The sequence below is a fragment of the Cetorhinus maximus genome, chromosome 1 (assembly GCF_964194155.1).
Source record: "Cetorhinus maximus chromosome 1, sCetMax3.hap1.1, whole genome shotgun sequence".
NCBI classification, from domain to species: Eukaryota; Metazoa; Chordata; class Chondrichthyes; order Lamniformes; family Cetorhinidae; genus Cetorhinus; species Cetorhinus maximus.
This window is the reverse complement of record NC_135879.1, coordinates 116,026,787-116,042,810: the sequence shown is the minus strand read 5'-3', so window position 1 is coordinate 116,042,810 and position 16,024 is coordinate 116,026,787. Positions and strand designations below refer to the sequence as shown.

Genomic DNA, 16,024 nt, shown 5'->3' with positions numbered 1-16,024 from the left:
GGAATTCTGCGGTGAGCAACTCATCTTCTGACTCCTCAAAGCCTGTCCACCATCTACAAGGCACAATTCAGGAGTGTGATGGAATATTCCCCACTTGCCTGGATGAGTGCAGCTCCAACAACACTCAAGAAGCTCAATACCATCCAGGACAAAGTAGCCCGCTTGATTGGCACCCCATCCACCAACTTAAACATTCCCTCCTTCCACCACTGACGCACAGTGGTAGCAGTATGTACCATATACAAGATGCACTACAGCAACTCAGCAAAGCTCCTTCAACAGCATTCTCCAAACCTGCGACCTCTACCACCTAGAATGACAAGGGCTGCAATGCACACCTCCGACAAGTTCCTCCCCAAGCCACACACCATACTGACTTGGAACTATATCATTGTTCCTTCATTGTTATTGGGTCAAAATCTTGGAACCCTCTTCCTAACAGCATGGTGGGTGTACCTACATCACATGGACTCCAGCAGTTCAAGAAGGCAGCTCACCACCACCTTCTCAAGGGCATTTAGGTATGGGCAACAATATGCCCTGCCAGCAACACCCATATCCCAGAAAACAATAAAATGAAAGCCTGAGCATTACAATCAACCAGTGTATTTATCCCAAGAGTCAAATGGGTTGAGATGAAAAAAATGTCCTTTGTGCGCTGAATTAATTGGAACCTTGTTTGCTACTTGGTTTATTCTGAGTTTATATGGATTGGCAGTCTCTCATAGCAGGAAATGGCCCACAAGTGGGTCTCTGTGGGAGGGATTCGTAGAAGCTCCAGTTTCCGGCAGTGTGGCATACTTCAGCATTTTTCCACAAGTATTCAATTCTTCCCAGTTCATCAAGATAGATGTTTGACACATAATAGTAGCTAGAAGAAATCATATGCATAAACTAGTATTAGGATCACTGAAAATTACAATTTAGAGATAGACCATTTGGTCTATCAGGTAGGTGCAGGGATTTTTCTCTGCATGCTCCATCTAGTCTAATCCCACTCTGTCATTTACTCTGTATTACCCTTTACAACTCCTTTTTGAGCAACTAATTCCTTATTAAAAGAATTGTCAACTTTGCTTCAACCATTTGAAGCAGAGAATTCCAAACACACTCTGGATAGAAAAAAACTAATCTCTCTTTTAACTCCCTCCATGTTGGCATAAATTTATGCCCTTTCATTACCAGTTCAACAACCAGTGGAAACATTTTATCACTATTTACTTAATTGTAATCTTCAACCTTCAATTAGGTCATCCATTAAACTTCCCAATCATTCTTTTTATGTCCTTGCTAAAACTGTACACAATACTGCCACTGCTATTAAAGTCAACATTATATACTAACTTTTGTGGTGGATGCTTTTGGTTATAAATCCAGTGGTTTCATTTGTCTTTTCATGATCTTATCTCCTTGTGCTGTCACCTTAAATGATATGTGCATCTGTACTCCAAGTCCCTGGGCTCCTCTACTCTATTCAGAATCTTACCATATAAGAAAAAAATTTCTCGCTCTAATCTTACTTTTAAATGTGTTACTTCACATTTGTCTACATTGAACTTTATCTGTCACCTTTGTGCTCAGCCTACTAATCTATGTCCTCTTACAGTCTTTCCAGACCACCACAATTTGACAAACCATCCAATTTGATATCAAATAGGCCATTCCAGAACTCTGTGGAATACCACTGATGGCATGTTTTCAGTCTGGGAAACTTAGTTTTACTTTTTTGTTGATTATTGGGATGTGGACAATGCTGGCAAGACCATAATTATTACATGTTTGGAGTTGAGAAAGTGTTGGTGGACCTTCTTCTTAAACTGCTGCAGTCCTTGTCATGATGGTACTTCCATAGTGATGTTGGGTAGGCAAGTCAAGGACACTAACCCAGTGAAAGTGAAGGAACAGCAATAAATGGCAAGTCAGAATGGTGTCCCCACAACATTGTTCCTTTTGTCCTTCTGTGTGGTATAAGTGTCAGGGAGGGAGGTGCAGTTGCAATATTCTGTATATTGTACATACTGCAGTCAGAGTGAATTGTTAATGGAAGAAGTGGATATTGAATCGGGTTGCAGTGTCCTGGATGGTGCAGAACTTCTTGAGTGCTATCAAATCTGCACCTATCAGGTGACGGGTAAGTATTCCATCATCCTCCTCACTTAAGGCTTATAAATAGTGGACAGTCTTTGAGGGTAACTTAGTGAACTACTTGCTGCAGAATACATAGTCTCTGTCCTGCTATTGTAGTGACGGTTTTGATTTGACTCATTCAGTGGGGACCCCCAATGTGTTAGAGGTGGTGGCTTGATGATGGCAGCGCCATTGAAGGTTAAGGGCTTTCTTGTCTTTGATGATCAATACCTGGTACTTATGTAACACCCAAAATATTTTTTGCTATTTGTCAACCCAAGCATCAATATTATCCAGATCCTGCTGTGGGTTGGCATGAGTGCTTCATTATCAGAGGAGGGATATGGAATTAAACACTTAATTTTTCTCTATCCAAGATTTAAGGCTGGATTTCTGTTGTTCAAGCTCCTCTTGCTGTAGACTTTGGCAGCCCCAGGCATTAATAAGGCACAGAGTCTCTGCCAATTATCTTTCTATTCATGCACCATTGAGGCCACTTTTCTTGACCCTTGCTCCTGGGAACACCAAATCCTTAGGTATAAAGGTCAGGAAAAAGGAGACAGAGACCCATGTGGTGCTCTGGCAGTTCAGTACTTTGATTCAAGGATATAGCAGGGCCACTATCTGCAATAGACAGTGTGCCAGCACTGCAATTGTACTGAAGTATCCAAAAGTGTCCAAAGAAGCTGGAGGTCAGCTTCATGCCTGATCCCTAATCCAGTTAGATGAGTTGAGGAGGCCAATCAGACATCTAAAAAAAGACCAATGCCTAAGGCCTGGTTTTCATTCTAGCTGCTGTTGGATTTGTAGGTCAAGTACCATCTGAAAAAGCCTGCAGCTCTGTTCCTGGTTCTGCCCCATTTCTCAGTGTGAGGGACTGGCCTGTCTCGCACACAGACAAGGGCTGGTGGTGTGTGTGTGAGGCGTGAGCTGTGACTAAGCAAGAGATGTAATATTGATGACTGCGTGAGTATGAGGAGAAGGATGTTTAGTGAAGTGTTACACAGTGGTTGTGGGACAGTGCCAAGTATTGGGGGAAAGCATTATCAAGAATGGTTTGTGTCTTGTAAGTAATTAGGCTTTCAGTGGTGCAGCTGTGATGAGAAAATATTTTAGCAATTATTTTATCTTAACAAATCCAATTGATTTTTATCCTTTTTTAAATTAATTATTCATGGGATGTGAGGGTCTCTAGCTAGGCCAGCATTTATTACCCATCCCTAATTGCCCTTGAGAAGGCAGCGTCAAGGAGCCCTGACAAAACTGGAGGAGTCATTGGGAATCAGGTGGAAAACTCTTCGCTGGTTAGTCATACCTAGCACATAGGAAGATAGTTGTGGTTGTTGGAGTTCAATCATCTCAGTTCCAGGATATCACTGCAGGAGTTCCTCAGGGTAGTGTTGTAGACCTAACCATCTTCAGCTGCTTCATCAATGACCTTCCTTCCATCATAAGGTCAGAAGTGGGGATGATTGCACAATGTTCAGCACCATTCACAACTCCTCAGATACTGAAGCAGTCCATATTCAAATACAGCAAGACCTGGACAACATCCAGGCATGAGCTGACAAGTGGGAAGTAACATTTGGCCACAGAAGTGCCAGGCAATGACCATGTCCAACAATAGAGAATCTAACCATCTCCTCTTGATATTCTATGGCATTACCATCACTGAATACCCCACTATCAACATCCTGATCAGACCATTGACCAGAAACTGAACTGGACTAGCCATATAAATACTGTGGCTACAAGAGCAGGTCAGAGGCTAGGAATCCTGCGATGGATAACTCACCTCCTGATGCCCCAAAGCCTGTCCACCATCTACAAGGCACAAGTCAGAAGTGTGATGGAATATTCTCCACTTGCCTGGATGAGTGCAGCTCCAACAACACTCAAGAAGCTTGACACCACCAGGACAAGGCAACCCACTTGGTTGGCACCCCATGCACAAACATTCACTCCCTCCACCACCAACACACAGTAGCAGCAGTGTATACAAAATGCATTACAAGAACTCACCATGGTCCCTTAGACAGAACCTTCCAAACGAACGGCCGCTACTCTGAAGAAACTGTAATACTTTATTCTGGTAATAACACTGTCATATTTATGCACTGGAAGAAAGGTTGTTGGGGGTTGTAAATATGGTAATTGGAGTAAGAGCCAGAGTGACTGCAAGAGTCTAAAACCAACAGTAAGAAGTGGTTTTGATATGTTAATGAACCAAGAGGAACTTTAATCAGAATTTTACATAAAGCAATAACAGGAGTGGTTTTGAACTGAGTTGTTTTAGTTCAATATGTAAGTTATAAAAGGTGTAAGCAAGTAAGGTATAGGGTATGTTTGTTTTTTGTTAAGTCTAAGAGCCAGAGTGAAGAAACAAGTTTCATCAATTCTGGGAAGAAGACATTTCTGAATAGACTGGTTGAGACAATAGAGAGATCGAAAGGAAGGAACACATTTAAAGGAAATACTGAAGCCTATGTGAGGGTGTAGCTGCTTAGATCTTCCAGAAGACAACAGGATAGCTGGTCAGAACTCCAGAAGACAGTGTGAACAAGGCCAAACCTGGAGAACCAGTTGCTGTCAGCCTCAGAGGACCCCCCAGAAAAAAGGCACAGTTTGGTAAAAATTAATGGAATTCTATGGATTTTAAAATCTATAAGGATAGTTGCTGAACAGAGAAGATGAAGGTTAGCTCTGAGGTAGCTAAGATAATTTGGAGCTGTTTTAAAGTACTGTTTACTGTGTGAAGCCATTCTTGTGTTTAAGTGTAATTGTGTTTTGTTTTTGCTTTGTAAAAAATAAACATTTACTCTGCTATAACATCATCACAAGTAGTCGGGGACATCCTTTCCTGATTTCAGAACCTCTCTAACCATACAAGTTGCAAAAACCGTTTTGGTAGGTGTTTCGAGTTTCCCTTTGGGATTTGGGCAGCTCAGCATTTACCATCAGCCATGCCATAACACTATCATAAGAAGACAAGGGCAACAGACACATGGGAACACCACCACCTGAAAATTCCCCTCCAAGCCACTCACCATCCTGACTTGGAAATATATCACTGTCACTGGGTCAAAGTCCTGGAACTCCCTCCCTAACAGCACTCTGGGTGTACCTATACCACATGGGCTGCAGCGGTTTGAGAAGGCAGCTCATCACCGCCTTCTCAAGGGTAATTAGCGATGGGCAATAAATGCTGGCCTAGCCAGCGATGCCTACTTCCCGTGAATGAATAAAAGAAAAGGTGGTGGTGAGCTGCTTTCTTGAATTGCTATAGTCCATTTGGTGTAGGTACACTCACAGTGCTGTTAGGGATGAAGTTCTCGGATTTTGTCCCAGTGACTGAATAATGGCGATATATTTCCAAGTCAGGATGGTGTGTGGCTTGGAGGGGAATTTCAAGGTGGTGGCGTTCCCATGCATCTGCTGCCCTTGTCCTTCTAGATGGTAGAGGTTGTTGGTTTGGAAGGAGTTGTCTAAGGAGCCTTGGTGAGTTCCTGCAGTGCTTCAGCTGTGTTTCAGCTGTGTTCTTGGGGCAATGTTTCTGGCATTGATGTTGTTACAACCTAGATAGGAGGAGTGTGCAGTTTATCTAGCCCCACTACTCCACAGGTTGCACTATTAGTTAAAAAATTTATTTCACTCACCAAAATGGCCAATGATTTACCTTTGCCACTGTTAGACCCAGAATAAAAGAAACTTTAACTATGCTTCTTTCAATAAGCTCAGAATGATTGAGTTATTATAAAACAAAATTCATTTTTTAAAACAAGTTGTAAGAACTGATTAACACACAATTTGTAACCTGGAAGTGTAACTATCTATCCCTCTTAAAATTCCCCAGCACACACACACACAGACAGACAGACAGACAAACAAAGGACAAAAGGATAAGGTGCCTGCAGAGATGGGCGCTTGAAGAAGAATTTATTAAAAAAGGATAACATTTGCAGGGTTTTGACACTGTCGATCTGGAGCTCCCTCATGTTGAAGGCAGATCGCTAGTCCCAGGAGGTTCTCACCAATGGAGCTTCGGCATGGAGGATAATAGAGCCGGATCAGTCCTTCTCATCTCAGCCTCTTGGGTTTCCAAAGACAGACAAGTTCCACTGAGATGAGGATTCCTAGCTGGCACTGATAACCACTCTATTTCAGGCAAGGCAATGGGAGTGAGAGCTGGGCAGCTTCACTTTCTCAGTTCATTCCCAACTGAGTTCAAAAAAGCAAGTTCAAAACATAAAGCTCATCTGTCAGGTGATTTCCAATAAATCACCAGGCCTTTGCATTTAAACAGTTTTTTACATCAATTAAAGTGATTGCAGTTGAAATAGCAAATAGCTCTCCTCCCCAAGTGTCATGCCGGTCCGGTGATTCTTGGAAAAGGCACGCTTGCCCATAGTCGAAGGTGAAATTATGACATTTAAAAAAAAAACAAGTATCCAAATAATGCAATGTCCTTCCAAATTTTAAAAGAAAATACAGTTCCTAAAGATATATGTTTCCCAACAGAATCCTTAGTGATCTCTTCCCACTGCATCATAAGTAGATATCAACAAGGCTTCCAGTCTCTCTAGGGACTAAAGGATGTCCCTCCTCCTCTCTATGGCCTCCACCACAACACTGGAGATTCTTGGTGTATGTGCACTTTCATTTTCAGCCATTTTGTCCAGAAATTGTACAATATTTATAGCCAGAATCCACCTCCCTTTAAGAGGTGCTGGCTGCCTTAGAGTAGCATCTGGCTTCCCAGACAGACGTCCAGCCTGGGTGGTGCTAGCTTTACACATGAATCATTCTAAATCAGCAGGTCGCACAAATGTTGCTTGCTGCCTGCATTGGTACACACAAGCATGGTTAGTCCATGTATCCCACACCCTGCGCAACACCGCCCCCCCACTTCCCCCCACAACCCTCACCACCTTCCCCATGCTCTAGTTTTCGAGCACAATCTGATTTCTAGGCCTTTGGCTTTAAGTGAAGGCAGCCTTATGGGGAACAGTAAGATGTTATTATTTGCTCATGGTCTATTTTCTTATACACATTAGAAGAGGCTTCCTTGGGCACAAATCATTCCCTGGACACAAACCAGGAAAATCTCACCTATAATTTTTATTTTCTCTTACAAAAGTAACAAATTCATCGCCATTGTAGTTTTTTTTAAACATGTTATTCTGCTGACTGAATGCACCATCTGCCAGAAACAGCAAGAAAGAATTTTTCAGAGGTTACAATTATATAATATACAACCATCAATCATTCACTGCTTTATTTATCAAATTTGCCATTGCAGTGTTAAGTACTTTTTATAACTTCCATGGTATATGGTCCAAAGCCAAATTTGGACTCCATATTCTGACTATCACAATATATGAGTTTCTGGGCTAAATCTTACAAAATAGGGTGAAAAGAAATCTCTACTCTTCTATTTCCCTCATTGTTTATGCCTCATTGCACATTGGAAAATTTCAGAAAACTCACTCCACATCTTCCACAGCTCTCAACAAGCTGGTACAAGCCTGCTTTAGCATTCATTAAGACGGTTGACATGAATGCTGTGGGGCATTGAATGTGGCCCTTTTGGATTTACGTAATTGGATTTTTTGGGACTCAATGGGGATAATTATAACCTCACGACCCCCCCACCCCTCCCCCCCACCCCATCATGATGGGTGACAGTGGAAGGCAATGGGGGTTAAAACTAAAACTTGACACCAATCCACCTACTTCAGATTTTAATGGAGGAGGGTTGGGCGGTGGGCCCTCAAGAGGCGGGTCAGTCCATAAAATATTGTAAGGAATCTTTGCGTCTCCATTTTAACATTCTTTTTAATTTTAAAACCTGCAGACTGGTTTTCTTGGACCTCATAAAACCTGGCTGCCTAAGGGAGACATAACAGACTGGAACCCCCATAGATCTACTCACCCTACTTCCAAATATCCAGCCTTCAACATGGCTGGCTTTGGATGGCAAACAGAATATTTTCAAAATCAGGTCCTGATGTTAAATTTAGCAGAGCCTCCGTGAAACCCGTACTTCCAGGTTTCTTGGCTGTTAAACTTTTCCCCGCACTCTTCACACCTACCTATTATGTTTGGCTGTTAAACTTTTCCCCACACTCTTCACACCTACCTATTATGTTTGGGATGATTGTTTTTAAAATCATTGTTTGTCTGCTTGATGGTGAAGTATAATCCATCTCATAGTCACTGTAATTTAGAACAAACTTCAGTTCCGAATCTGTACCAATTTATTCATCAAGAAATGTAAGACTTAGTGAAAAGATCATGAGGAGTTACTTTATGAATTAACATTCCAGATGGGCATGTTGTGAATTGGGCTCAATTTCTCCCCCCATTGATTTTCTGTTCAATAAAACTAAGTGGGAGCAGGTGCCTGTGTCTGAAATCCCAATTTGCACTTCCAGCATGCAAAGTTCTGCACTGGGAGTGCAAATACATTAAATTATTCTCACTGTTCTTACATATATAGTGGATTTGGCATAAACAATGTTTTGGGAAGTTGCAAGATGTATTGTTTGATAAGGAAAGGATTATGTGATGCTTATATTTTAGCTACCATTGGGAATAAAGAGCTGGTTAAAAATAAAGAAACTATTGTAAAATATTAACCGGGGTGGAGGGGGGGGGGAGGGGGGGGGAGGTGCGGGAGGAATTCCAGAGTTGCTAAAATGAATGAAACTGAAAAAAAAACTACATGTTGGAAAGTTTTAAACTAATTTCAAAAAATTATCAAAAAATGAACAGAAGTTAAAATAAATCATTGTGAAATCAAACCAACGGGTACAGGAAAAGACCAACTGGTGCATCAAGCCCATCCCATCCAGACATGGTGCTTCCTGTACACAAATCTACACAATCTCCTGGGATAGGCAATGAAACAGAAACAACCTTAAGCCAATTTAGGAAAAATTCTTGGAAATTACTCTCCAATTGCCATTGGTAATCATATTTCATGCTCTAGATACAGCTGTAGGAACTTAACAAGATATGTTATATTTCCTGTCCTGTAAAAACAGATAAAAGTATTTCTTTAACAAGTCTGCCATTGCATTATTCCCCATTATAGCCACACCTGCACCTGCCTTTAATGGGCCCACAGTCCTCTTCTAATCTTTCCCTCTCAACGTAGTTATAAAAATATTTGCTTTGATATGCCTTGTAAGTTTCTTTCATATTCCATTTGAATCCTTTTGCTGAATTTTCCTGCTTGGGTTGTGATCCCAATGTTGGCCTCCATTCTGGGTAGGAACCAGAAAGTGGCCATAGTGGAACATTGGTCGCAATCTTCCAGGAGGCAGCCAGTTAAGAAGACGTCTCTGGGAACCCTGTCCAATTAATGACAGCAGGCGGACCAGAGAAATAGGAGGCTCAATCTATACTGAGGGCCTGCAGTGATGCCTGGTCGGCAGCCCCAGTGACAAAGGCGGGTGCTGCTGAGGCAGTCGGGTAACTGCAAGGGTGCCCCAAAATGGAACAGTTTTCTGCAACATTCCCCCACAGGATGGCTTGCAGACATGGCCATGGCCATCGCATTCCAGTGGGTCTGTGCTGCGGTAACTAAGTAAGACCCAAACCCGAGGCTGCTACTGGTTAGGCTGCCTCTAAGCTGCCATTGGCCACCTTACTCTGTGGGGTGCTAATCTGATGCTGAGAAGGTCCCTGTAGTTTCCTCCTGCACCCCTGGGCCCTTAATTGGCCTAACTGGCAACCTCCTGGTGCCAGCATGTAGCTGATGCTGCAGTGACTCATGTCTGGAAAAAGCGCTTGGAGCATTGGTTCTCCAACCTGATGGGCCACTTTTAGAATTTGCTTCCAGCACCGCTTCCGTGGGGCTAGGAAAATTCAGGCCTTTGTTTCACTTGTGTGAGCCTTTTCTATTAGCTTGATATGGTCTCTTAGAATCAGACAAATTTATAGTACAGGAGGAGGTCATTTGCCTGTGTTGGATATTTGAAGGAGCAATCGTATTTAGTTCCAAACCACAGCTTTTTGACAATACATTGTAAGCTCCCCATCCTTACGTACTTGTTCAATGGTTTTAAATACACAACTCTGGTTATTGTCCCACTCACCACAAGGAACAGTTGTTCACATCAATTTAATCAAAACCTTTCATTCTTTTGAAAATCTCTGAGGTCACCTCTTAGCCTTCCCTTTTCTGAGGAAAATAGTCCTAACTTTCTCAACTCTCTTCATAACTTAAGTCCCTCATCCCTAGTAACATTCTGGTAAATCTCTTCTGCACACTTTCTAAAGCCTTTACATCTCTCCTGAAATGTGATACCCAGAATTGTCCACAATACTCCAGCAAAGGCCTCACCAATGATTTATAAATTTCTAGCCAGATCTCTTAGCGTTTATATTCTATGCCTCTATTTATAAATCCAAGTAATCCATATGCTTTCTTAACCACCTTAGCAACTTGTCATGACACCTTCAAGGATTTGTGCATATGGACACCAAAGTCTCTCTGCTCATTATACTTTTCAAAATCATGCCATTTATAGTATACGGTCTTTCCACATTAATCATCCAAAGTGCATGACTTAACACTTCTCTTACCACATTTGAACTCAATTTTTCTTCTGTACTCCTGTTGTTCCTATCTAACAGCATTCCCCAATCATCCCTCCAAAATCCTCTTATATTCCTAAAAATTTATTTGATTAGTACATAAAATATTGATAATATCTAATTTGTAAATAGCAAATGTTTTTATATAGTGTCTTCAATATAGACATAATAGTTTCGTGAATGTTATATTTGTGTGAGTTTGTTTATGTAGTGGGAGAAAGGTAATGTTATTTGTATTGGGGGCAGTGTGCCAGTCGGTGAATCAAGAGGCAGGAAGTTGAGCATAAGGGTAACTTCACTAATCCTGTGGGAATCATGCTTGACAATAATGTTTGCCAGAGAATTAACTGTGAACCTATCTCCCACTTCTACTCCCTTTATGTGCAGTTTTATGGGCGTAGGAGTATTGGAGGGTATGACTGGGAGCACAGTGTGCTGAGTGGTAATGTTGACATAGTCTGGGTCTAGCAGTATTGAGAAGGAATAAGCCCAACAGTGTATGCACTGCATCTTTACAGGGCTGTTGATTGCTGTGATGCCACCAGTGAGATTTGCTGCTGACTGGTTTGACAACAACTCCATACCTTTTAGCACCTTTAACTTAATAAAACATCCTAAAGCACTTTACAGAGACAGGTAGTAGGTTTTATGAAAATGTTTGAAGGAAAAAGAGGTAGCAAGGCTGCGAAGCCTAGGGAGAGTATCTGGATACTCAGTTGCTGAGGATGGCAAGGGAGTGAGATTGCAAAGGCAATCAGAACATATGGCCAAAGAAAATTGAAAAGGTAGGGAGGGTTGAAGCCAAAAGGCGATAAATAACAAAACCATTTTTAGCTCATTGACAGGAATGTGGTAGAAGCTAGGGGACAGTTAGAAGATGAGGGGAGGCCAGGTGATGGGTCTAATGCCCGACAGGTGCCAATACTCCCATCACATCTCCAGAGCTAAGGGGGCCAGAAGTCAGGGGAATGGATACAAGATGTGGAAGTGGTGAGAAGTGGCAGCTTGGGTGGGGGAGGAGGATCTGGTCAGGGCAGATCGAGGGGGGGTGGTGGGGGAGGAAGAATTTCTTAATAAAATTCTGTCACCAGGGATTAGGGGAAATTCTACTCCTTAACACAAATACTGTCAGTATATGAATTTAACAACAAACAAAGGCAGATATGCATAAATCAGCCAAAATTATTTAAAAGTGAAAAAAGTCTTTGAAAGAAGAAAAATCAATTAACTACATTTTTGAGAGGAAACCATACCACATTATAGAGCTGCGGTATAATTAACCCGGATCAGGTAGTAGTGATATTAAACTAACCTCCTGCTGAGCTTGGCTCACATTACCCTCAGTTGACCTGACGTTGGGCTTGGTCTACACATGGAAGTGAGGTAGCACAACCGGGAGGAAGCGACTGCTCATGGTTGACTGATCCCAAACCTCACGCATATTGTTTCTTTGGTAGCTCCATTTATCAACTGCGTTCATACACATTATATATATTCTTGTAGTTTTGTAATAAAATGACTTCAAAGAGGAGCGAAGGCGAATGGCAGGGGCTAGTGAACGAGGTGAGTTTTCGTTAAATGAATCAATATAAGGAAATGTCATCCAGCCATTTGCGGGATTATGTTTACTTGTTCTGACAGGACAGCCTGCCAGTTAGAGTGTTAATGAATAGACGTGGTTAAGTGTAAAATCCAGACTTTAATCCAGAACTCACAGCAACCGATAAGGCTGCGGCTTTAGTTCCTGTCGCTGGTGCTGGGAGCCACGGATCACGGCCGCGTCTGAGCGTGGAGCTGCGGCAGCTCGTGCAGCTGAGCCTGAGCATCTCCGGGCCGCGTTCCCGGATCCAGCTCAGATGCTCCACGTCAGGATTCCTGATGCAGCCAGTACGCATGGGCACAGGTAGAGGATGGGATAATGCCCCACTTCTGCATTATCAATTGCACAATTTATCCAAACACCCGATACACATCATTGAGACGGTCAGCGCCGGCATCATGGGCAGACAGTGTAAATTTCAGGAGCTGTATTTATTATTATTTTGTGAAAACAACAACAAAATAAGTTGTCTGAAAGATAAAACCATTGTCAGGACTGCTTGATTTCTTTCCCAACTCTTGTCCTCCTGCTGACATGGGGAAAATGTTTGTTCTCCCTCAATTAGTACCAGACTTTCTCAGTGTAGCAACCGTCATCATTTTTCACTGAGACAACACCAGAAGCATGAACAAGACGTGTTGGGGAGGGGGAGGGGGAAGCCCTTGAGGACTAATTGTTTGTTGTTGATGATGAAAGTGTTTAGAAAATCTTAAATATCACAAGCCATCTGACTGAACAGCAGAACAGGCTCCAACTAAGTAGTTGTGGCCAAGTGATTAAGGGGATGGATTTGAAATCAATTGGCTTTTCCTCATGCAGGTTTGAATCCTGTAGTCTATGCTTCTCATTATTAGAAGTGTGAGGTGATATACTTTGGTACAAAGAACATGGAGAGAGAGTATAAATAAAGGATACTATTCTAAAGGGTATGCAGGAGCAGAGAGACATGGGTGTATATGTACGTAAGTCATCAAAGGTGGCAGGACAGGCAGAGAGAGAGCTGTTTCTAAAGCATACAGTATCTAGGCTTCATTAATAGGGGCATAGAGTACAAGAACAGGGAGGTTGTAATGAACTTATATAAGACATTGGTTATACCTCAGCTGGAGTATTGTGTATAATTCTGGGCGCCACACTATAGGAAGGATGTGAAAGTATTGGAGAGAGCGCAGAAGAGGTTTACGAGAATGGTTCCAGGGATGAGACACTTCAGTTCATAGAATCATAGAATCACACAGTGCAGTAGAGGCCCTTCGGCCCGTCGAGTCTGCACCGACAGATTGAGGAAAGATTGGAGAAGTCGGGACTGTTTTCCTTGGAGAGGAGAAGGCTGAGAGGAGACTTGATAGAAGTTTTCAAAATCATGAGGGGTCTGGACAAAGTAGTTGGGAGAAACTGTTCCTGCTCATAAATGAACCGAGAACCAGAGAGCACAGTTTTAAAGTGTTTTGCAAAAGAAACAAACGTGTGGTGAGAAAAACCTTTTTCATACAGTAAGTAGTTAGGGTTTGGAATGCACTGTCTGGAAATGTGGTGGAGGCAGGTTCAATTGAGGCATTCAAGAGGGCATTGGATCATTATTTAAATAGAAACAATGTGCCGGGTTATGGGGGAAAAGGCAGGAGATTGGCACGAAGTTAAAATGCTCAGTGAACCAGTGCAGACACAATGGGCTGAATGGCCTCCTTCTACACCGTAACAATTCTATGATTCTGTGGGGGTGAATGTCTATTCTTGTTCCTATGCTACTGTGAAGAAATGAATTTTCAAAGCCAGACTTTTGACAAATTGTCCAAATTTAAAGCTTAGAGTTTCCAGCTGTTCGCTCAAACACTGAATTCTTGCATCTAAAATCAGAAAGAGTGGAAGCCAGTCACAAAGCATTATAAAATGGTTTTACAAGAGCTGAAAAATACATGTAATGCAATTCATCCATGTTGCTGTGAACCTAGATTTTGTAAATAAGGTGTGTTGAATAACATGGTTTCACTTGTATAGCTGGCCACACATTGGGTCAAGGTTTTCTCTTTGTTATAGAAATTTAACTTTTTATAAATGTGGTTGAGCTCATTTCACATAATGCAGGGAGGATATATCCTTCTACTTGTTGGTCTTGGGTTTTTCAATGAAACTTTGAAAAGTGTCATACATGCATGGGCATATCACATTGCTTCATGTTAGTGATGCTCCATTAATCCTTAATTCACTATGCTGAAGTTTTTTCCCAAACCAACTTGTCATTCTACCTCTCACTCTGCCTTCCTTCAGAATCTCATTGTGCATCCAGTCGGCCTTTATGTTGCATTTTCCATCTCTGAATTACTGGTTATCATAATTTTTAAACTATAGAGGCCTGTACCTTAGATTAAGAGACTGGGGGAGGTGATGGCTTAGTGGTATTGTCGCTGGACTAGTTATACAGGGACCCAGGTTAATGCTCTGGGGACCTGGGTTTGAATCCCACCACGACAGATGGTGGAATTTGAATTCAATAAAAATCTGGAATTAAAAGTCTATTGATGACCACGAAACCATTGTCGATTGTTGTAAAAATCCATCACTAATGCCCTTTAGGGAAGGAAATCTGTCGTCCTCACTTGGTCTGGCCTACATGCGACTCCCATAGCAATGTGGATGACTCTGAAGTGGCCTAGCAAGCCATTCACTTGTAACAAACCACTACAAAGTGAGAAAAAAAGGAATGAAACCGGATGGACCACCTGGCATCGACCTAGGCACGGGAAATAACAATGGCAATCTCAGCCCTGTCGACCCCGCAGCACCAGGCATACCGAAACATGAAGTGTCAACCTGGTGAAGCTATAACACAAGACTACTTGCGTGCCAAACAGCATAAGCAGCAAGTGATAAACAGGCTAAGCGATCCCACAACCAATGGATCAGATGTAAGCTCTGCAGTCCTGTCACATCCAGTCGTGAATGGTGGTGGACAATTAAATAATTTACTAGAGGAGCTCCACAAATATCCCCATCCTCAATGATGGAGGAGCCTAGCACATCAGTGCAAAAGATAAGGCATTTGCTACAATCTTCAGCCAGAAGTGCTGAGTGGATGATCCATCTCGGCCTCCTCCAAAGGTCCTCAGCATCACAGCATCACTCCACGTGATATCAAGAAACGGCTGTTTAGTGCAAAGGCTATGGGCCCTGACAATAGTATTGAAGACTTGTGCTCCAGAACTTGCTGCACCCCTAGCCAAGCTGTTCCAGTACAGCTAAAATGCTGGCATCCACCTGGCTATGTGGAAAATTGGCCAGGTATGTCCTGTCCATAAAAAGCAGGACAGATCCAATACAGCTAATTACCGCTCCATCAGTCTACTCTTGATCATCAGTAAAGTAATGGAAGGCGTCATCAACAGTGCTATCAAGTGGCACTTGCTTAGTAATAACCTGTTCACTGACGCCCAGTTTGGGTTCCGCCAGGGCCACTCAGCTCCTGACTTCATTACAGCCTTGGATCAAACATGGACAAAAGAGCTGAACTCCGAGGTGAGGTGAGAGTGTCTGCCCTTGACATCAAGGCAGCATTTGACCGAGTGTGGCATCAAGTAGCCTTAACAAAACTGGAGTCAATGGGAATCAGGGGGAAAATTCTCGGCTGGTTGGAGTCATACCTAGCACAAAGGAAGATGATTGTGGTTGTTGGAGGTCAGTCATCTCCGCTCCAGG

At 42.4% G+C, this 16,024-nt stretch overlaps 1 protein-coding gene and 1 long non-coding RNA gene across 3 annotated transcripts in view; one reads left to right on the top strand and one right to left on the bottom strand.

Moving 5' to 3' along the window:
- Window positions 1–12,017, bottom strand: part of LOC144682975 (uncharacterized) — a 35,428-nt gene extending 23,411 nt beyond the window's left edge. The window contains exons 1-2 of the long non-coding RNA XR_013577148.1: window positions 11,985–12,017; window positions 10,720–10,807 (exon numbers count right to left, since the gene is read on the bottom strand). This is a non-coding gene — a long non-coding RNA (uncharacterized LOC144682975). The remainder of the gene's footprint in view (window positions 1–10,719; window positions 10,808–11,984) is intronic.
- A 99-nt stretch (window positions 12,018–12,116) lies between these two features.
- The window catches only part of ccdc149a (coiled-coil domain containing 149a), a 169,209-nt gene continuing 165,301 nt past the window's right edge, over window positions 12,117–16,024 (top strand). The window contains exon 1 of one of the 2 annotated variants that reach the window (XM_078545892.1): window positions 12,117–12,294. In XM_078545892.1, coding sequence (XP_078402018.1) covers window positions 12,247–12,294 — 48 coding nt within the window. In that variant the 5' untranslated portion in view covers window positions 12,117–12,246. The remainder of the gene's footprint in view (window positions 12,295–16,024) is intronic. The other variant, XM_078545886.1, reaches the window with a different exon arrangement.